Source organism: Morchella importuna (genome assembly GCF_003444635.1).
Source record: "Morchella importuna strain M04M26 chromosome Unknown Morimp01GS005, whole genome shotgun sequence".
Classification (NCBI taxonomy): domain Eukaryota; kingdom Fungi; phylum Ascomycota; class Pezizomycetes; order Pezizales; family Morchellaceae; genus Morchella; species Morchella importuna.
In genome coordinates, this window is record NW_025763402.1 from 261,086 (window position 1) to 281,711 (window position 20,626).

Below are 20,626 nucleotides of genomic sequence, written 5' to 3' on the forward strand. Positions count from 1 at the left end.
AAGAATACTACATGCAGCTCCCACAACTGGCCTTGGAGGCTCAAAAATCCTGCGTCTCGGATGTTTCCCGGCCTCCGTTGATCATCTCGAAACTGCACCACACCTAAATACATATGAACGCGGGTCTGGGGTCAGCGAAGGGCCGGGACACAATGCAACAACCAGTAAAAAGGAAACCTAACAAACACCAGTTTCTACACAACCTCCAGATACAGGAAACAAGCAGAAATGGGTAGATATCCTATATCAAGGGTAAAGATTCTGAATGGCGATGTCAGAACAAAAAGATTTAAGTGTATTCACTTGATCTTTTTCTAGCATCTTAAAACATTATTGTTTCAACCAACCTTGATGTCGAGCCTCCTACTATATAGCTAAAGGAAACCTCTGGGAAATATGATATACACCCCTTTAAAACATTCTCTATCAGTAGGAGAAGCTTTTGGGCGGATCGGTTGGCTGGTTTGGGCTTGTTAGGTTTGAGCCCATAAGTCAAGTTTTCTTAGACCTGAGTTCATATACTTCATCTAGATCTGTGTGGGTTGAGGTTGCCAAGAAGGATGCCTGACAAGCTCGAGGGCCAATGATCCTGGTTATTCAGTATTCAGTCGACTCAACCCTACCTGCCCCTCGAATAGTTGTCCTCAGGGTGGGTAAGGAGTGACTGACTCGAAGCCGATACTTATTCTCTCCCTGACTCTTGCTAATTTACTATACCGCATTACATAAATCTAGCCTTCCATCATTACATGTAGTGACTTTCAAAATTGAAGAATCCTTGGCAAGGAGTACTTAGTGGGTCAAACTCCAAGGTCAGAGTGCACACCCCGATTTACGGAAGACTGGCGTTTTAGATCATTTAGCATCACTTTGAGGTCTTGAGACGTGTCGTCTTGCCCCGGGCCTGGGTCGTTTCTCCAAGTCTTTGGATATTAAGCCTCGTGCCCATCATTATACAAGCGCTATCAGAAACCATACTTTTATGAGGATTTGAGCCACAACATCTATGGCTCCTGTAGTACGTATGCGCTACTCATTGTACGAGGGCTTGGGCAATATAATACGAAATCTAACTTGTTAAACCAGAGGAAGCTATGTTTACGCAAAATACAATTTTTCTATGATACAAATCGTGTAGATAAACACATACATGTAGCCACCACGAATTTTTCTAAATAGCGGGGGGGGGGGGGGGGGGTGATATGAGCATCTAAGAGGCCGGAGCAGCTACGCTCCAGTTTTTAGCGTAGGTCCTAAATCCCACCTCCGCTTCCTCATTTCGAACTTTTTTTTCTTCCTCCTTTAGATTCTTCGCCTCCTCCCCCTCCTCCTCCAGCCTTTTCGCCTCCCGCTCCCGCTTCACCTCCTCCTCAATCCTCACCATCCTCTCCGCCGTCTTCCTCGCCACCTCCCGTATCTCCTCCGTGCGATCCTCCTCCTCAGAAATCCTCGTGATGGCCTCCAACGCCCGCTGCCAGTTCACCTCGCAATACCCCTTCTCGCGAACCACAGTCTCGAAGAAAGGGGTATTGGGGGCGTACCCCGTGGCCAATACCCAGAAGTCCTCGCGCGTGTTGTAGAGCGTTTTGCCTATAATCTCAATGACATATGCGAAGCAGCGGACGCATGTCTCGTCGGGGGCAGGTTCGTGAATCCGGTGGAGCGTCCCCGCCAATCCGGGCCGCAGCCAGTGCAGCCCGCCACGTTCGTCAAGCGTGGCGACAATGCGGTAGTAGCTGACGACGTCTTTGTTCCTCCTGGCCTTCCGTTCCGCCGCCGGATACTTTAGGTCTGTTATCATGCCCATTGTTAATCGCAGCACAGCATAACATCGAAATGGCGCCGAGAAGGATGAAGGCGGGGGAGGGGAGGAGAGGGTGGCTTACAATAGTCTGGATCCGGGGATACATTGCACAGATTATCCAACAGCCAATTATCACTCGTCGCCATCCGGTACCCGCGCGAAATCCACTTTCTCGTGCCCAGTAGTCCCCAAAACCCGCGCGCCAGGTCTGCCAGCCGCCCGTGGGTCTCCCACTCGTCGAAGGTCAAGCCGCGCGCCTCCCGCAGGCTCGCATAGCCCACGATGTTGACGCCCACGCACGTACCGAACTCGTTCACGCGCGGCGTGTCGCCCGGGGCTGTTTCCACGTCGAAGTCTTCGTAGGGCGCGCACCGCTCGTTGATGATGTCGTCGAGCCAGTGGAAGAGTGTTGCGGCGCCGTCGGAGGCCGGGGTGGTTCCGGCGGCGACGCTGGCGATGATGTCTCTCATGCGCTGCTGGTTTTCATCGTAGATGCGGCCCATGCTGTGGGTGTGGGTGTAGGTGTGGGGTAGGTCTAGGTGTAGGTGTAAGTGTAGATGTAGTAGGATTTTGGGGGGGTGTTTGGTAGAGATGGTGGGGGTTGTAATGAGTGTAGTGATGGTATAGAGAGCTACTGAGGAATTGATGCGGTGGAGGTTAATGTTTGTATACTCATAGGAGATTGTGCGCCTTTATATACATACTCAGTTAGATATATAAACCCTTGCTGCTCCCTTCTAGCAGGACTTTGCCGCCGCTCCCCGCCGCTGCGGTGCTGCTGTGTCGGTGGTGGGAAAATACCTGTTGGGGGGGAAAGCTATGCTGTGAGGTTGCGGGGTGTGAGAGCTGGAACGAGGCAAGCTCTTACATCTCTAGATCTGGCAAGGATACATACATGTATTCAGTAACAGCCGCGCCGGTGTAACGTTTCTATTTTTGTGTCTGTGAGCAATTCGTCTCTTTCAGTAAATAGTAGAGGAGAGATGATGCTACTATTTCTATGACTGCTGCCAACTAGATGTAGTTTGAAGCTGCCAGTAAAGTGTATGTAGTATCGCGCTGCCAAGATCTCGGACCTACAACGGCAGTAGCAAATCGTTAGTTAGGGTTATGTATGTACAGTAGTTAGATATCTATCCAAGGTTGACTTTAGGGAGCAAAATGCAGATGGAGGATAGTAATAGATATCTCGTTTCCAGCCTGATGATTAACTTGTGATTTATATGTTTTGCAAATCTACCCTACAACGCTTGACTTTCTATGGCATGAAAAAGGCACCCGACTTTAACTTGGTCCGGATTATTATTTCGCAGGGGTTGTGCACAAGATCCCTGCAGATTATGTAATCGGATTGTGTAACCCCATAGAGTAATGCATAAAACGTAGGGTAGTTTGGATGCATAGAACAGATACATGTATCCTCTGGCCCACCTCCTGGCACCCCCCGCGCCCAGAACTTCTCTCAAAAATACTCGCACCCCCCAAACGCTCCCGGCAAATTAAAGTACATGTAGATACACCTGTATCTAGAAAATTCCCCCCCCCCCCCAAATAGCAATGGGGGGTCAAAGTAGTGTTTCTCCAGAAACAATTTTGGCATATCCCCCCCCCCCCCAAACCCACACCCTCTTTGCATAGTTATCCTGCTCAATCTTGCATGAAAGTTCACTTGAACCTGATTGTGGCGGATTCAGTCGTGGGAGTGCCGTTGCGGAAATTTTTTCTAGACACGGGTGTACCTAGCTACATGTAGTTGAGATAAAACAAAACGAGTAGTAGAAATGCAATACCAGGTTCGAAATCCGTGAACGATTGCAACAATGTATTTTGCAGGATTATTATGAATCACTAGTGCTAAGCAAGAGTGGTTATGCAAACTGGACGGATGGCAAGACAAGAAGCCTCGATCATATCACTCCGGCTCCAATCACAACCCATCACTCGATCGCTCCCCCACAGAACCGACCATCACCACCGCCGCCACCACCAGCAAAGGCCCTATAAACACACCGCACATTCTTAACAAAAAACAGATATTATAGTAACGACTGATACCACATCACGGCAATAACCATTGTTGGTATCAGAGTCCTCTGCATCCAATTAAAAGCCATGATAGAAATCCAATTAAAAGCCATGATAGAAATCCATTACGATTAAAGTGCTACAATTAATACCCAACCCCTACACGCAATGGTGATGTCCTATAACATTTGCCGTAATGTAACATATCACATCGCCACTCTCCTATTTTCGATATATCCAGACTCCATAGCCATAGCCATTCCCCCGACATCCCCCACAGACACAGATAAGCACCCCGTTTCTTGCGGCAGGAAAAGATTCATCAGCGCGTAGAGTACCAGAAAGCCTCTAGCTTCAGATCTACACACCGATGCATCTGAGCCTGCCATAACACGGTCTGCCCATTGTCCGCTGCTGCCACCTGCTATTACTACTGTACAAAACCCCACCACCATCCCACCACAAAGAACGAAAAAAACGGAAAGAGAAAACCCACCTCCCACCCCCCTACAACCCCTCCATCTCCGCCGCCACCTCCGCCACCAGCCCCACCACCTCACTCTCCTCCTCCGCCGCGCCCCTCTCATACAAATCCAGCACCAACCTCCTCGCCACCTCCTTCACCTTCGCCACCTCCCCCGCCAACCTCTTCCTCACGCCCCGATGCACATTCACCACACACGCACTCGCCAGCCTCAACACCTCCGCATCCAGCTCCAACCTCAGCCCCCTCGCGCCCCTAATCCCCGCCAGCCCCACCGCATCCCTCACCATCCCCTCCCCCGCCTCGCCCCCCAGCGCCACAACCTCCGCCAGCAACCGCGCCTCCGCAATCCCCAACCGCAGCTCATCCTCCTCCGCCCCAGGGGCATTATAGATCCTCTTCAGATCGCCAAACACCACCCCCCACCCCCCACACCTCCCAAACTCCGCGCGCCCATGCTCCTCCTCCAGCACGCCCTCCAGCGTCGCCACAACCCACACGCGGTAGTCCACGCCCGCCTCCGCCCCGCGCGCCCACAGCCCCAGCCAGAAATCCATCAGGCCTCCAGCCTCAACACGGAGGCTCTCGTCCTCGCGGAGCCACAGCGCGAGCGCGCGCACGGATGCCATGATGATTGGGTCGCGGAGCAGCCCGCCGGGAGTGGCATGGTCCCACGTGAGTGTTAGCGGCACGCCGGGCTCGCCGTGGCCGGGCTCGAGGTCCAGTTCGAGGCCGGAGGCGCCGGCGAAGGCGGCGTCCCAGCGGTCGCGGAGGTGCTCGAGTGTCAGGGAGAAGGTCTCGGAGAGGTCGGTGCGCAGCTGGAGGAGGGTTGTGGGGGAGAGGGCTGTGCTTGTGGTGATGGCGGCAGAGTCATCGTCGTCGTCGGGGGCGGTGATGAGGTGGTTGAGGAGGGCGGCGGTGATGTCGTATGCGGCGGCGAGGGTCTGGGATGTGGCGGCGTAGGTCGGTGTGTTTAGTGACTCGAGGAGAGAGGGGAATGAGGCGCGGAGGGTGATGAGCGTGAGTTGGATGAAGTGGTGGAGCGGCAGCTTTGCGTCGGGGTTTGCAGGTGCGGTGGGGGTCGCGGGGTTGAACAGCAGTGCGGGCGGGTATCGGTGTAGGAGCGCGGCGGCAATGACGATCCCCGAATGCCGGATCGCAGAAGTGTGTCTGGCACTCAGCAGACTCAGGAGCGTGTCGTAGAGAGTCGACACCCACGCTGTGTCGTCCGGTAATTGCTGTAGACCCCCTCACCCCCGTCAGCATACACTCCTTCACACGCTATCACTCGCACTCACCTCCGACGGCATTCTCGTCAGCAGCTCTGCCAGGAACTTCAACACCCGTCCCTGCAGCTCCCCCTGCATGCCCTTAATCCTCCCACATAGCTCCGGCAGAAAACGGGCGAGCGCAGCTCCCGCTACCTCTTGATCCGCATTCACGAACGCGTGCACCAGCACCTGCGTCGCCATCTCCATCTCCGCCGCCGTATCCACAAGCTTCATGAGCTCCCCGGTCTCAATCCCCAGTAGCACATCCGCGCCGCGGCCCACCCCCGCAAATGCCAGTAACGTCTTCAGGATCGAAGCCTTCGTGACAGCCGCACTCCCTTCCAGCGCCTTTATTAGCCCCAGCGCTCTCCCTAGTAGCGCATCATCATACTCGTTGGTATTCATGACCGTCGCGAATGCGCCAATGACGCCGACGGCGAGCTCGACCATATCGCGAGCCTCCTCGGGGGTCTTTTTCGCACTCTTTCCGGCGCGGAGTAGGCGGTCAAGGAATGTTGGTGGCAGGGCGGCCCAGCATTGGAGCAGCAGGGTGCGGTCGGTGATGTGGGAGAGGAGCGAGGAGAGGAGGGCGAGGCCGACGAAGCGGCTGGTGTCGTCGCGGCGGGAGAGAAGCGTGAGGCATTGCTGGACGGTTTCGGGCGGTGGTGGTGGATTGGAATTCTCTGGGTTTTCTTTAATGTCGAGAGCGGAGGGGGGGGAAATTGAAGACTCGCCCGCGGTGGTGGCCATTGCGGGTATGTAGACAGTGATTTATGTCTCTGCAGGTGTTTCTTCGTATTTCTTCATATGAATTCACGCAAACCCGCGGACCCCTAACCCTGAGTGACGTTGACTGCCCCGCCGTGTGTGTAACCTTGCAGTGGCAGGGTAACTAGCCTGAGGCTTTTCTACTTTTCTTTTCTTCCTCTCTAGAGATCTACAAACCTACCTCTTGCTCAGTGCAATTGCCAAACGACAACCCCATAAACAGCGCTCGCCCTAGTTCCCAAGCATCTTCAAATAGTCCATAGCTACCAAAACGCAAAAAAAACGATACTATGGAAGGCCCGGCAAAGAAGCTAAAGGTCTCCCACGCCAGTGTGGAGAAGAGACAGAAGGGTACAAAGAAAGAGAGCAGAGACAAGAGGGACGTCAAGGAGGCAAAGAAGGCCAAAGAAGAGGTCCCCCGACTAAGCAAAAAGTCAAAAAGGGCACTTGCAGCCATCCCCGAACCCGCACCAGTAGTGGAGTCCGAATCCGAATCCGAATCCGAGGAAGAAGGAAAACCCAAAGAAACAGCCCCCCAAGACCCCACAGAACAATCCCCAGACTCCGCAGACTCAGACCCAGAGTCTACCAATGAAGACGAAGCCAGCGCAGAAAAACCCGCCGAAAAGGCCGAACCCGAAGAGCCAAAGACCTTCGCCGACCTAGGCGTAATGGAATCGCTCTGCACCGCCTGCGAAACCCTCAACTACAAATCCCCAACCCCCATCCAGGCGCTCTCCATCCCGGCCGCCCTCTCCGGCAAGGACCTCATCGCGCTCGCCGAAACCGGGTCCGGCAAGACCGCCGCCTTCGCCCTCCCCATCCTACAGTCCCTGTGGAACAACCCGATCGGCCTCTTTGCCTGCATTCTCGCGCCCACCAGAGAACTCGCATACCAGATCAGCGACCAATTCGAGGCCCTCGGTGGCGGCATTGGCGTCCGCTGCGCCGTGATTGTTGGTGGCATGGACATGATGACGCAGTCCGTAGCGCTAGGGAAGAAGCCGCATATCGTTGTCGCAACGCCTGGAAGACTGCTCGACCATCTCGAGAACACAAAGGGATTCAGTTTGCGCACGCTAAAGTACTTGGTTATGGACGAGGCCGACAGGCTGCTGGATATGGACTTTGGCCCGATCCTCGACAAGATCCTAAAGGTCATTCCGAAAATGCGAAACACCTACCTCTTCTCCGCAACCATGACCTCGAAGGTCGAGAAGCTGCAGCGCGCCTCGCTCAATGCCCCCGTCAGGGTCGAGGTCGGGTCAAAATACTCGACAGTGTCGACGCTGATCCAGCGGTTCCTGTTCATCCCGTTCAAGCACAAGGATACGTACCTTGTCTACCTGATGAACGAGCTCGCCGGGCAGACAATCATCATCTTTGCGCGCACCGTGCTCGAGACGAACCGCATCGCCATCCTGCTGCGCTTCCTGGGCTTCAAGGCCGTCCCGCTGAACGGGCAGATGAGCCAGAGTGCGCGATTGGGGGCGCTGAACAAGTTCAAGAGCGGATCGAGAAACATCCTCGTGGCCACTGATGTCGCGGCGAGAGGTCTTGATATCCCGAGTGTGGATGCGGTCATCAACCACGATCTGGCGCAGGACTCGAAGACGTACATCCATCGTGTTGGGCGCACGGCGAGAGCAGGACGCAGCGGAAGGAGTATTTCCTTGGTGACGCAGTACGATGTCGAGCTGTTCCTGAGGATTGAGGCTGCGCTTGGGAAGAAGATTGACCAGTACGAGTGCGAGGAGGAGAATGTACTGGTGTTTAGTGAGCGGGTTGGAGAGGCGCAGCGGGAGGCGGCCAAGGTGATGAGGGAGGAGAAGGAGAAGAAGGGTAATGGACGAGGAGAAGGGAGATCTGGAGGCAGGGGCGGAAGGGGAGGAGCTTCTGGTGGGAAGAGGAGGAGGGATGACATGGACCGAGGTGAAGAGTAGGATATACGTGCTGCATGTAGATAGGGAGTTGGGATGGTTGGGAAAAGTCTTTTGTATTAATATCTTCTTTCTGTACTTAGCTGGCTGGCTTACTTGTGGATCAAATACGAATGATCTGCCTATAAATTGATGCATGCTGAAAAGTATCTGTTTCAGTAACTATTGCTGTTGTAAGGTCAAATGGCTGGTAAAGTACATTCAGTACCAAGCGACCATGCATTGATCAAGAGGTTTATTAACGACTCAACTTTATATACTTGTCCGATCAAGCCAGATTGTCTGTGTTGGGAGTTTCAATTGATGTCTAAATCTAACACAAGCTACATGTATGATAGGACACCATTCCTCTTGACAGCGGTCCTTACGTACTGCTTTGAACGGCTGCCAGTCCATGTCACGGTAATTCAAATCACACATGTCACACACTCGGCCCCAGTCACGCACTACCGCGTGACTAATCCTACAACCCCACGTTCAGCTGTCGGCCTGTCTCTTCCTCGGTCGCGAGGGTTCCACAAACAGATCGGATCAAGATCCAAGGTCTCACCCTCATTCTCTGACAGAAAAAAAAAAAGTCTTGGTCTGCAAAGAGCCCCTTTCGATGTTTTACCTACGCCTAATACAATACCTACATACACGTACATGATGCTCTGCGCTGCCAGTGCTCTGCCGGTAGAAATGATTGCATCAACCGCCTAATATAATCTTAAAAACCCCTCTCTCCACGCGTACGATAATTGTACAATTGTTAATTCCTGGGGAGGGAGGGAGGGAGAGGGGAGATTAAAGAGCACCGAGCTTAACTAAGCGAAGTATTTAGCTGCTACCTAGCTATGTAGCTAGGTAGCTGGACTGTTGTAGTTATCTAGACGAGAGGGATTTCCAGCAAGGGGTTGATCAACTGCTCCGAGGGCGCAAGGGAGCGCTTATCGGCCGGGCTTTACCGCGTATCAAATTTTTTCAATTTTCACATGCATTCCATGAGCCGCAAGGGTATGAAGTGTGGTTGGCGGTGATTGTGGTAGGGGTAAAACCGGTAGGGATGAAGGAGGGAGGGAAGGTATGGATGGATTGGATTGTATGGGCGGTATGAGTGGATAGATGGTATGGTATGGGGAGACGTCGAGACAAGCCATTGGGTGCGTGCAGAGAGGAGAAGAAGAGAAAGGGAGAACATCAGTGCAGAGCAGCAGCACTCACTGGCAGAGTCGTCATTGCCGAGTCTTGCCATCCGTCCATCCCCCGTTCACCTCCACACCTTACCTCACCTCACCTCACCTCCCTCCTCCATACCTCTGCCTACTTCAACTTTCTCTCTCTCTCTACTACTTCTCTCCCCGGTCTGTATTCATTCCTTCTTCCTACACCACTCACCACACACCCCCCCCCCTCTCCGATCGGCAGTCAATAGCAGGGCTGGAGTTCGGATAGACACCACCACCTACCTCCACAAGAATGGCCGCCCGGTCGACTTCGGCCACGTCCACTTCAGTCTCTCTCCCATCAACAGGCACAACTATCCCACTTCTTGCCTCCCCGATCGAGGCAATCCCCGATGTCGCACCACCACAACCCAGCAGCAAAAATGACGGCAGCGGCGGCGGCGGCGACATTTACAAGCACATCTACGCAATCCACTCGCAGCCGCGAACCTCAACCCTGAGCCACGACAGCGTCGACAGCCCCTCCTTTATTGGCTTCCGAAACCTTATGGTGATAGTACTCAGTACGTCGTCTCTATGCCACACCCCCCCCCCCCCCCTCTTTCCCAAAACCTCCTTGTGCAGCAGGCAGCCGCTAACACCGCATATCTACTACCACAGTCGTCGGGAACCTCCGGCTGGTGATCGAGAACTACATGAAGTACGGCGTGCTCGTCCAGATCTCGGGATCAGAGTTCCGGAGGGAGGACCTCAAGATGTTTGTGCTCCTGTATCTTCTGATCCCGGCACACCTGTTTGTGGGCTTCCTCATTGAGCTCGTGGCCTCGATCCATGCCCGGGGCGCACACGCACAGAACAAGAAGAACGACAACCAGGATCTGCGGCTGCGGGCAGCGTGGGGGATCATTGCGGGGGCGCATGTGGTGAATGCGACGCTGAGTCTGGGAGTAGCCAATTGGGTTGTGTATTACAAGATACACCATCCTCTGATTGGCACCTTTTGCGAATTCCATGCTGGTGAGTTTTTTGAGTGCTTTTTGCCCGAAGGTCTGGGTTGGGGTGTTTTGGAGTGGTGTGCTGGGTGTCCGAGTGCTTCAATCCCCGAGATTGAGCTCTCCGGAAGCTCCACCTCCGGAATTAGCCCCCGGCCCCACCCCGCTACCTACTCCATCAATTAGCATACTGACAACCACAGTGATCGTCTGGCTCAAGCAGCTCTCTTACGCACTGACCAACCGCGACCTCCGCACCGCATACCTCCTCTCCGCGCCGACGCCGGCCATCTACGCCTCGGCGCCCTACCCCTCCAACATCACCCTCACAAACCTAACCTACTTCTGGTTTGCGCCCACACTCGTCTACCAGCCTGTCTACCCGCGCTCGCCCTCCTTCCGCCCCAGCTTCTTCTTCAAGCGCCTCTTCGAAGTCCTCGCCCTCTCCATCACCATCTGGTTCCTCTCCGCGCAATATGCCGTCCCCGTACTTCAAAACTCCCTGCCAGCCATGGGCCAACTCCAAATCGTCCACGTGATCGAGCGCCTCATGAAACTCTCCACCATCAGCCTTGTCATCTGGCTCGCCGGCTTCTTCGCGCTCTTCCAGTCGGGCCTCAACGCGCTCGCCGAGCTCCTCTGCTTCGGCGACCGCGAGTTCTACACCGACTGGTGGAACAGCGGCAGCGTCGGCACATACTGGAAGACGTGGAACAAGCCCGTTAACCACTTTATGCGCCGCCACATCTATGCGCCGCTACTGGGGCGCGGGTGGAGCCCGCAGAACGCCAGCATCGTCGTGTTTACGTTCTCGGCCGTGCTGCATGAGCTGCTGGTCGGCGTGCCGACGCATAACATCATTGGCGTGGCATTTGCGGGCATGATGTTCCAGATCCCGCTCGTGGCGATTACGCAGCCGCTGGAGAAGATCAGGGGCAAGGGGAGCGTGGTGGGGAATGTCATCTTTTGGGTCAGCTTTTGTCTGGTGGGGCAGCCGTTTGCGGCATTGTTGTACTATTTTACGTGGCAGGCGAAGTTTGGGAAGAGTTGAAGGGGGGGGCATCTTGTTTTTTGTTTTGTTTTTGTGGGGGGTTTCTGTGTCTTTTTTGGTGGTAGAGAGTGAGTGATTGAGTGTAGTTAGTGGACTTGCCGATTGTTGGGCGCCTTTTTTTCTTTTTTATAGAAATATCCATTACATACATATATATCTACTTTCATCTCTAGCTCTACATATGTGCATTTCCTTCGTGATGCGGTCGTCGTGAATGAGCATAGCGGTAGTGGGAATAGCGACAAACTAAAACTAGTACAAACAAGAATTGAGGGTAGTTATAGCTGCGGTCACGAGCCGTCACTCGCCGCTTCCGCCCACATGTGATCCGGTGCCGCCCATCCTGACCCCGACTCCCTTCATCGCAACAACCACACAACCGCCTAGAGTACACCACACTCACAATCACAACCACCATCACCGCAGATGGACTTCTGGGGGGGGCGCAAGCTCCCGGCCTCATTAAAATTTTAGGCCACCCACTGGCATCAATTCTGGTTGCAAAATTGATGGTTGTTCCACGTCGATCCCCATACAACAATTGGCTCAAAACCGCTACTCTACTCAGTTGCGGGAGCCGTTTTGCTGGGTGGCAAACAGCACCTCTCAAAAACTTGATGGTTGGCTTAAAAACTTTTCGATTCAATACGTAACGGCTAGATCTTCACGGACCGTCCCGCGGCCGGACCTTCCCGCGGACTTTGCAGATCTCTGGATCTGCGGTGAGGGGGTAGGTATTGTACGGTGGGGAGTGATACTCCGTGGGTTTGGATCTGCGCACAGCGGGCCGGTGATGCACTGCTGGGAGAGGGAGGGAGGAAGGAAGGGAGGGAGGAAGGGCCGGGGGGGGGGGGTCTTAGCGTGCGTATGATCTCCTACCAAGCGAGCTCGAGAGAGGGGTTCTTCTATAGAAGACCAAATCATATCACGCAGATCAACCTACTCTAGTAGTGCCAGCCAGTACTGGGATCACCAACACCTCGCGCGCGGCCTACAGGACCTATCACCACGCAGCATCATGATGAGCTCAGATTATTCTTGCTAGAATCAGTAGCAACACACTAAAGCTGAGAATGGTGTGTACGGATATACCAGCGCATATCAACGAGTGCTTTAATCATGGCCCATCACTCGCGACTTTGCGGGCTGTGGGGGTTGGGCGTCGCTTTTCTTTGCGTGTTGGCTGGCAATTATAGCCTTGGAACCCACGCATTAGCATATAAACGAACCCTTACAAAAAAAATGGAAGCTGGAAGCCTAGACTCTCTGCTATGCAGAAAGTAGAGAACCAAACCTAGAGCTTTAGAACAAGTAAGAGACTACTTAACCAACGGCAACAGCAGCAACTCCCAGAGGAGCGGCTGGTGAAAGGTATAGCGTCATACGTTTTTTCACCCAATCTGCAGATTACTGGGAATAGCGGCTTCTGCGCTCTCCCTCGGCGATTGGAGGTTAAGTCCGCCATGTGTGCTGGGGTCACTGGCACCTTCACCCCGGGAGTCAATGAAAGTTTTGCTGAATGGGGTTTTCGACGCTATTAGATTCCCTCTCTCTAAGGAAGTCTTTATAGTTGCTCGAGTCTAGATTAACCAGCCATAGCCGGTCTATAGGAGGGAAGGTTCTATGCGTGTGTATCAGATTTGGCCAAAAAGAGCAGATAAGATGTAAAAGGAATGACTGAGATTTTGTATGTGCTAATAGATGAGGCGATTAGCAATAAAACTTTATAAATCAACCAACGCGACTGCTCTTGGGTGCTATCCCTCGACTATACCAAATTACCCAATCATCAAAAGCCCACTTGCGTGCATCAAAACTCCCATTTAATTATCATTCACGAAGCATGGGATACTCTAAAATTACAAAAGTTCTCTCCATCCCTCTCTCCTTCGTCATTCTTCTTTTCCCTCTCCTCCTGCATCAGTCGTATCCTCTCCCTCAACTGCTCCACAACCACACCCAGGAACGGAATATAAAGCGCTGAATAATGCCTCCCGCTCAGCGCTGTATACTCCTCATCACAGATCCAATCCATCTTTTGGCACAACGATATATGCTTCGTATCCCACGGCTCCGGCAATGGCCGTGGAAACTTACTGTCCGAGAAGCTCAGCACCGCCACGACTCTGTCTGCCAGCGGCGCAGGGAGATAGCTTATTGTTCTGCGTAGCACCTGTGCTCCTTGGCTGTTTTCAACGTCAGCATGCTATATCCCCCCAAGATAAGAGTTTTATAACAAACCTAAATCCCGCCAGTACAAGCCCTGAATTTGGACATTGGCACCGCGCCTTGTACGTCAGCGTCACCATGCTGTCCACGCCCTCCGTTGATCCACCCTTTAGATACCCAATCGCCTTTGCGGGATACGGGAGGACGCCCTGAGCAATCACAGTCTGATTGAGACCGTCTCTCATGGCTTCAAATAGCGGGTATCCTAGGGAGGTACCAATATTTCCCGGGTTACCGGTCCCGCGAGCAAAAATGAGGATTATCTCGGCGCAAAGGTTATTGATAAGGTCATCCGCGGTGTTGAGATCATGAACATGGGGTTTTGGGGTAATAGGCTCTGCAACAATGCCCGACGAAGGGTGAGGGTAAGGGCAGACTTCGAGCTTCGCAGTGGTGGGAGGCTGTTCGCTGCCTACGGGCGACCGGTGTTGTGCTGGAATTGCATGGACAACCGTTACGAGGGCTATGCGGAATATTGCGATGAAGAAACTCGGTGGTGCCATGGTAGTTCATGATGCATAAGTTCAAAGAGATGAGAATGGGTGATGAGGTTGAGACTCGTGGCTTTTGCGTACAGATGCAGTAGATGTAGTAGTTAACGTTGTGTTCTCCAAGCTGTACATGTTCGCCAATACAGCATAAAGCCTCTCGGCCACTTTGTATATGTGGCAAGATGAAGTATCAAGATTTTAGGGGAAATGCCCCATGTCTAGCATTACCAGCTAACTATAGATAACATTAAGACTTTGGGGGATACGGCATCTTTTCCGGGGGCGCATTCTATAGTTCGAATCCAGTGACCTGCAAAACCTTAGTTTTCGGAGATTCTGCTGTGTCCCGCTCAAAACTAAATCAAATTTGATATCTCTTCAGCGGATCTCATAATCTTAACTGAAATTTTCTGCTTCACCACTAGGCGTTGGGGCCCTTACTGGAAGGTACTCTTAACACACAGACCCACCGAGACCACCGGATTAGTTTAAAACAGAACACAGATTAGAACGCTTTCCAAACATTTCATATGCTCTAAAGAGGGTTCGAGGTGTGAAAATCTATGTTATAAGCTCTCACTGAGATTACACGAGCTTTTGGGACGCAGCCAAAAAGAACTGGCGAGGCAAAATTGCGAGCTTAAAAGGTCGGGAATTTTACAGGTGTCTGAAATTTGTCTTATAATAACTTAAACGTTGATGGCATGTACCACGTATTGGCACATTTGAAAGGTGAGTCGATCATATTTGGTGGTTGCACTATCTTCTAGATCTAGATCTGAGAAGCAGCATAAAATAGAATTCCAGAATATCGAGTGATAATGTATGATTAAGACATACACGACACAAATTCTAAAAACTTTCCTAAGACCAAAGTTGCATTTACATTAATGTTTAGACAAATAACTCCATGTGTATACATCTTTACGAATGATCGAGTCTAAATCTCGGCGAATCATCAAATTCCCGCAACAAGCTAGGCGCTATGGGCATCTACATGTAGTATTAACCCACCGAATCGACGGTGCACTCCAGGCACTTAGTAAAATCATAACCTCATCGTTGGTACAGATCTAAAATGCTGCTAATCGGATCACCAGTACAGCTGTCACCCACTGGTAGAGGGGAGCTAGGGTAGATCCCGATGCTAACGACATTCTAGCAGGCTCATTACTGGTCGATCTACCCAGGATCCGACTGGTTTATGAGCTAAATCTAGCTTTGGCGGACGTGTTATGTACTTACCCGGCTTATTTATCACCAATCCGACATCACAACGTCAACAGCTTAGCCAATGACAAACCCAGGATATTCAGAAACAAATCGCCGCATCAAAACATCCGATACTCAGGCACCAATGCATCAATACAATTTTGCCACGACTGGAAATTTTGAATCGGTTACTTAAGTTCGGAACAGATTACCAATGCACGGATCCCGCTGCGAACCCTACGGCGAGCGACGTCCCAGGATTAAGGGACTGGAATGGAATCCATATTTGCCTGATTTAGGCGTGGAGTATCGATTTTCTCCGCTAATTTTTACACGAGCGGTATCTATAGCTTCCGAATACGCAGTAGACTCTGTCGTTTTGTGACAAGCCGGATAAGCATGAGTGATTGGTCATATGCTTGAAGGCGCATGCTAATCTTATCATCGTATCAGGGCCTCTTTAGATCGACAGCAGTGAGAATTAAGGTATAGCTATTACCCAGGGTGATACTTCTCGGATCCTCACGGATCCTCAAAATCAGTCATCAAATAATGGCCGGGTGATTCGTGGATGTATGTAAGAGCATAATATATCACAATACAGCGGTATGTAAGATTTTGCCACGAATGTATGTACATATGCTACCGATTGGGGTGAAAATTTGATAGGAAAAGTGTAGCTGTTTAGATCTGTGCACCTGCTTCTGGTGACAGGTCCGGACAGAAAATGCACTTGCACGTGTTTGCATGAGTCTTCCCCAGATATCAACTCATGGGCGGTAACACTCTGTGGATTCTATGTTTCCGTTTTTGTTACATGGGCCTCGATCTCTCAACGCTCAATTAAACTTATTTTTCAGTGCGGGTTTAGTCTAAAATTATCAGTAATTCCCTCATGGCTCTCCAGCCTTATTGTGATCGATGCTCTATTCATTAGAATAGCCAAAAGGACGCCTTACCGAACAGATTTTTGCTAAAACAAAAAATAAAGAACACAAAAGTACAAAAACAATTCGATCTATAAACACCCGGAGTATTAAATTGCCCCAAAGAAGGATATTATTGACCGGCCTGATACGTTTTTTCAACATCTCTTGACACTCTTAGGCCGCTATTGATAGAGAAAGAGCAGAGATTCAACGTCTCCAATATCGGCCCTGAGAAGACGTGTAATTCTTCATTTCGTGTTGGAATAGCTTGGATTGAACGGAAACGGAGACATGATGTGCCCTGGGTCCATAAGGATACCATCTCTAAAGAGCAATAACCAGATACAATTGATACTAAATTGACGTGTTTATCACGGATACAAGTTGTTATCGGTGCGTTAACTGATAACAAATGAAAATCAGCAATGCCTATCAGTACCAGGAAAGAAATTATAACACTGCATTTCGAAAGTCCGAGAACACGGCAGAGGCCGTTCTCCGTCCGGATATAGAAACATTTACATTTGCGTTCCAAATGGGACTAAACTACCGGTTAATACGCCACGCAACGCCGATCAAACTCCCAATAGGATGGGAGGGCCTCCCTTAAAAGCCGCTCAGTTCAGAAGGAAATATTTAATAGCAAAGAAAATTATTTCAGCACAACGCGACGGATTCAAAACAAGCGGGAAGAAACTTTCATAGAAGTATAATCCCGCCAAGACTTCTTAATCATGAGGTATCACTCACTTCAGAGGCCCTTTCTGGATAATCAAACGCATATCTTGCCAGCTTGCGGCGGTCTGCTTGGCCTGAGAGTATGTTTCTACACTGATGCCCCACTATATCAAGACAAAAACAAAAACAAAACCTACAGCTATAAGCTATCAAGGAGAAACTAAATATGGCTGATAAGTCGAGACGCGCTGAAAACCCCTTCAAATTACATCTCATAATATCAGGCTCGCCGAGTGATAATCGGTGACTGCGTGTTTACCTTGAGCTTACGCGAGTAGGTGTTCTTCTCTTTTCAGGTAAATGATAAACTTATGGCATCTGGTGGATACAATATACAATTTAACCAATAGATACCATGTCTAAGACCCTAAAAACCTGATAAGCGGGTAAGTGTCTTGGCCCTGCCTACGGTTAAGGTATACGTATGTAGCAACCTAAATCCTGCTTCTAGAATGTGCAGCGAGTCAGTAGCTAGAACAAGCATTCTAAGACAGAAGTATTGTCGTAATACTCCGAAAGATCGATCGGACTAACGAAGCGAGGTAATTCTTTCTGTAGAGCTGGAGTGGCAATTGCAATGCGATGGGCTTGGCAAACTCGGGCAGCACTAGCAAGGAGCTTGAAGATGGGTCCGGTAGGATTTACCCCTTATACCCCTGGCCTGGTCATGGTCGTCTTGTATTTAAAGGTGCCGTTCACCTTTAGTATCCTCTACTCTCGCTCAATACAGAAAGCCCTTAATTATAACTCAACTACAGAGATTTAGAAAAACAGACCTAAAAATGTCAACAGACGTTATTGTTCCTTGCCCATCACACAAGGCCTCTCCATTAGAGGGTCTACCAGTTGAACTTCTGTTCGAAGTCATACCATATCTACAGCCGAGCTCCCTATATGCTCTTATCAGCACGTGCAGAACTCTTTGCAATACACTCCAGCAATCCCTGTATCACACGATTGATACTACCAATACTACTGGCCGCAAGGTTACTTGGTCTGGTGATAATGGATCATATCGCACTCGACATATCGACAATATTTTCCATAGCGCCTGCCTTCGAAATGAGTTTTCGAAGTTCAGATGGGTCAGGGTGCTCGGGATCACCGATGAACTCTTATTTAGAAGCTGCATTGATGATCTCAACAACCAGCAGCTTGTTGCATTCCGGAGGGCTTTACCGTATATGTCAGGTGTTCGGACCCTGAAAATATCAATTAGTATTCAACCCATTCTGCTTTGAATATAACTGTAATATTGTGAACATATGCTTATTAGTCCCACAGGAAACTGGCTTGAAGAATTCAGAATCAATAGCTCTGCACCGGTGGAAGATGTGCGTTTTGTTATTTCAAAATTGCCATCACTTCGTTCCGTGGAGATATCCTCAAAAAGCTTGGAGTTTCTCACGGCAATGTGTAATTCAGAGGAGATGAGGCAGGGAACCATTTCATCGATCTCTGTTGAAACGGCCTGGAGCAGGAGTAATCCTGATTCAATTGAGGCATTCTATGATGTACTTGAGAGAAATGGAAGAAATCTTCGCACCCTCAAAATTTCCGATGAGTACACCGACATTCTTGACGAATACCCGCCCAACCGCCTTGATGATCACAGACTCTCTTTGGAGGGTCTAAGATCTATCGAACTTGTTGGGGGCCTCTTCTTCGTGCCTTCGAATATCATCAACTACACTCACATCGATTCCTCTCCACCACCCCAAGAATTCGAGGACCTTGCCAGTAGAACAGCCCTTCAAAGGCTCAAAATACAAAGTGCATTTCAGTATCCTCAGGAAGAATTTACCAAGAACTACATTCCAGCCAATATCAAATTTCACAATCTCACAGTCCTCGAGTTGTGCGATTCTCGAAACACTGAGTGGCAAGGCTTCGATGTTGAGGGAGTCCAATTGCTTCCCCGTGGTTATCTTCACTCAGTAGTTGTTGCGAATCCTCGTCTACGCGAAATTAGTTGCCCTTGCATTTCGGACGAAACCTTACGCGTCCTGGCTGAGCCAACCCGGGCCTCCAATCTGGAGGCATTGACGATATACTTTCCGTACTCGGGTGATATCGAAGTCCCTTATACCGCCGCAGGAATTGCCACTCTATCGGCATGCTCACGGCTAAAAACACTCCGCTTCCACATCGGTGCTATGAAGCCTCACCCCAAGGCAGTAGAATCGCTGTTGAGAGGTAGTGAAAGACTGGAAGAAATAACCGTTTTCCATTCGTTACGGGCTGGCAACGGCTACATAGATGCGGAGCAGAAACCGATAGAAGCGATCAGGAGGGACATTTTAAGTGCTCTTTTTGGACCTACGTTTTGTGATAGAGAATGGGGGCAAGAAGACTGGTTTGTTCATACAAAATACTTTATCGATGACCTTGACGAGAAGGGCACTGACGGATTTTGCATTAATGTCGGAATGCTAAAGGCAGAAATGGGATTCAGATAAGGATGACTGGTTGTATAATGGTAACGGTTAACGTGTAATATATCATGTATTTTATGGTTTTCTTTTTGGGATTGGTCATTGTTTGCCCTAATTCTTGGGTTTATTTTTGTTTATACGCACATAGAGTAATTGAGATTGAGGACTGATGTAGTAGTTTGGAAATAGCCATATACTACATGTATGAAATCTGTGCGCGACTGACCATCACGATGCATGAAACGTGGGCCGTTTTTATGCGAAGTAATTCTAGAGCACTTATTTTCACGCTCCGGGTCAAACCTGGATCAATTTAGTAGATTTGTATACTATACGTACTTTTCATGCCGAAAACTCAAGAATGGTCGACTTTTTCGAGTTCCCATGTTTTCGATGTACCCTAACCTTCCCCCATCTATGTACCTCCCACTCTTCTTCTTAGTGCTCGGAGATCTCGTTATTCGCGCCATCACTTTACCATCGATAGCTATGCCAGGGTCAGAACGCCACGAGAGCCATCCGACCCCAAGAAATCGAGAAGCTGGATGTAACGATGTTAAGAGACATGACTACTGTATTCTCATATAAGCGTCTAGTAAATAGTTTATAGTTATCTGACAGGTTCGAAGGGTCAATCTCGTCTTGTATTCGTTTGACTTGAAGACTGCTCAGAAATATGGGAAGATGGAGGAGGCGCATCACGCTCAGTCACTCGCAAAATACAGCCCCCCCCCCCCCCCGACGCTCTAGTCATCATCCATAATACTTTTTGAGTAAGTTCATACCATCCACTGCCATAGCCTAGTTGTTATTATATCACCCAAAAGGGCCAAGGTCGGTCGTTTGATCCACCTCCCAGACTTGATAGAAACAGTGACTGGGTTGCAGCAGAGCGGGATGCCTCTCCTTTTATTGTTCTGAGACCTAGAGGGTTAGTCGCAGCTAGGTGAAATTTATTACTTATTTTGCTGTCCCGTTATACACTCTATCCGCCTGGTTCCAAGAAAATCAACCGGTCATAATATTTCCTGACCACAAGGAGGAAGATTATACTATTTAGATTAATATTAGAATGTCCAAATCACGATGAT

The 20,626-nt window shown here is 50.4% G+C and overlaps 6 protein-coding genes across 6 annotated transcripts; 3 read left to right on the forward strand and 3 right to left on the reverse strand.

Annotated features, from left to right (window-relative positions):
- Positions 1-1,210: 1,210 nt before the first annotated feature.
- LAJ45_02626 (uncharacterized protein) lies at positions 1,211-2,307 on the reverse strand (the record flags this gene model as incomplete). Its single annotated transcript, XM_046112217.1, has 2 exons — positions 1,211-1,791; positions 1,887-2,307. 2 exons carry the CDS (start codon positions 2,305-2,307, stop codon positions 1,211-1,213), a joined length of 1,002 nt encoding a protein of 333 aa, XP_045974343.1.
- A 2,029-nt stretch (positions 2,308-4,336) lies between these two features.
- LAJ45_02627 (uncharacterized protein) lies at positions 4,337-6,334 on the reverse strand (the record flags this gene model as incomplete). The annotated part of the gene is made up of 2 exons (XM_046112218.1): positions 4,337-5,551; positions 5,612-6,334. 2 exons carry the CDS (start codon positions 6,332-6,334, stop codon positions 4,337-4,339), a joined length of 1,938 nt encoding a protein of 645 aa, XP_045974344.1.
- A 308-nt stretch (positions 6,335-6,642) lies between these two features.
- LAJ45_02628 (uncharacterized protein) lies at positions 6,643-8,295 on the forward strand (the record flags this gene model as incomplete). Its single annotated transcript, XM_046112219.1, has 1 exon — positions 6,643-8,295. The coding sequence occupies one exon, from the start codon at positions 6,643-6,645 to the stop codon at positions 8,293-8,295; it is 1,653 nt and encodes a 550-aa protein (XP_045974345.1).
- A 1,455-nt stretch (positions 8,296-9,750) lies between these two features.
- Positions 9,751-11,501, forward strand: LAJ45_02629 (uncharacterized protein; the record flags this gene model as incomplete). Its single annotated transcript, XM_046112220.1, has 3 exons — positions 9,751-10,021; positions 10,119-10,475; positions 10,654-11,501. 3 exons carry the CDS (start codon positions 9,751-9,753, stop codon positions 11,499-11,501), a joined length of 1,476 nt encoding a protein of 491 aa, XP_045974346.1.
- A 1,834-nt stretch (positions 11,502-13,335) lies between these two features.
- LAJ45_02630 (uncharacterized protein) lies at positions 13,336-14,233 on the reverse strand (the record flags this gene model as incomplete). The annotated part of the gene is made up of 2 exons (XM_046112221.1): positions 13,336-13,687; positions 13,743-14,233. 2 exons carry the CDS (start codon positions 14,231-14,233, stop codon positions 13,336-13,338), a joined length of 843 nt encoding a protein of 280 aa, XP_045974347.1.
- A 3,649-nt stretch (positions 14,234-17,882) lies between these two features.
- LAJ45_02631 (uncharacterized protein) lies at positions 17,883-19,590 on the forward strand (the record flags this gene model as incomplete). Its single annotated transcript, XM_046112222.1, has 3 exons — positions 17,883-18,318; positions 18,385-19,456; positions 19,539-19,590. The coding sequence occupies 3 exons, from the start codon at positions 17,883-17,885 to the stop codon at positions 19,588-19,590; spliced, it is 1,560 nt and encodes a 519-aa protein (XP_045974348.1).
- Between the last annotated feature and the right edge of the window lie 1,036 nt (positions 19,591-20,626).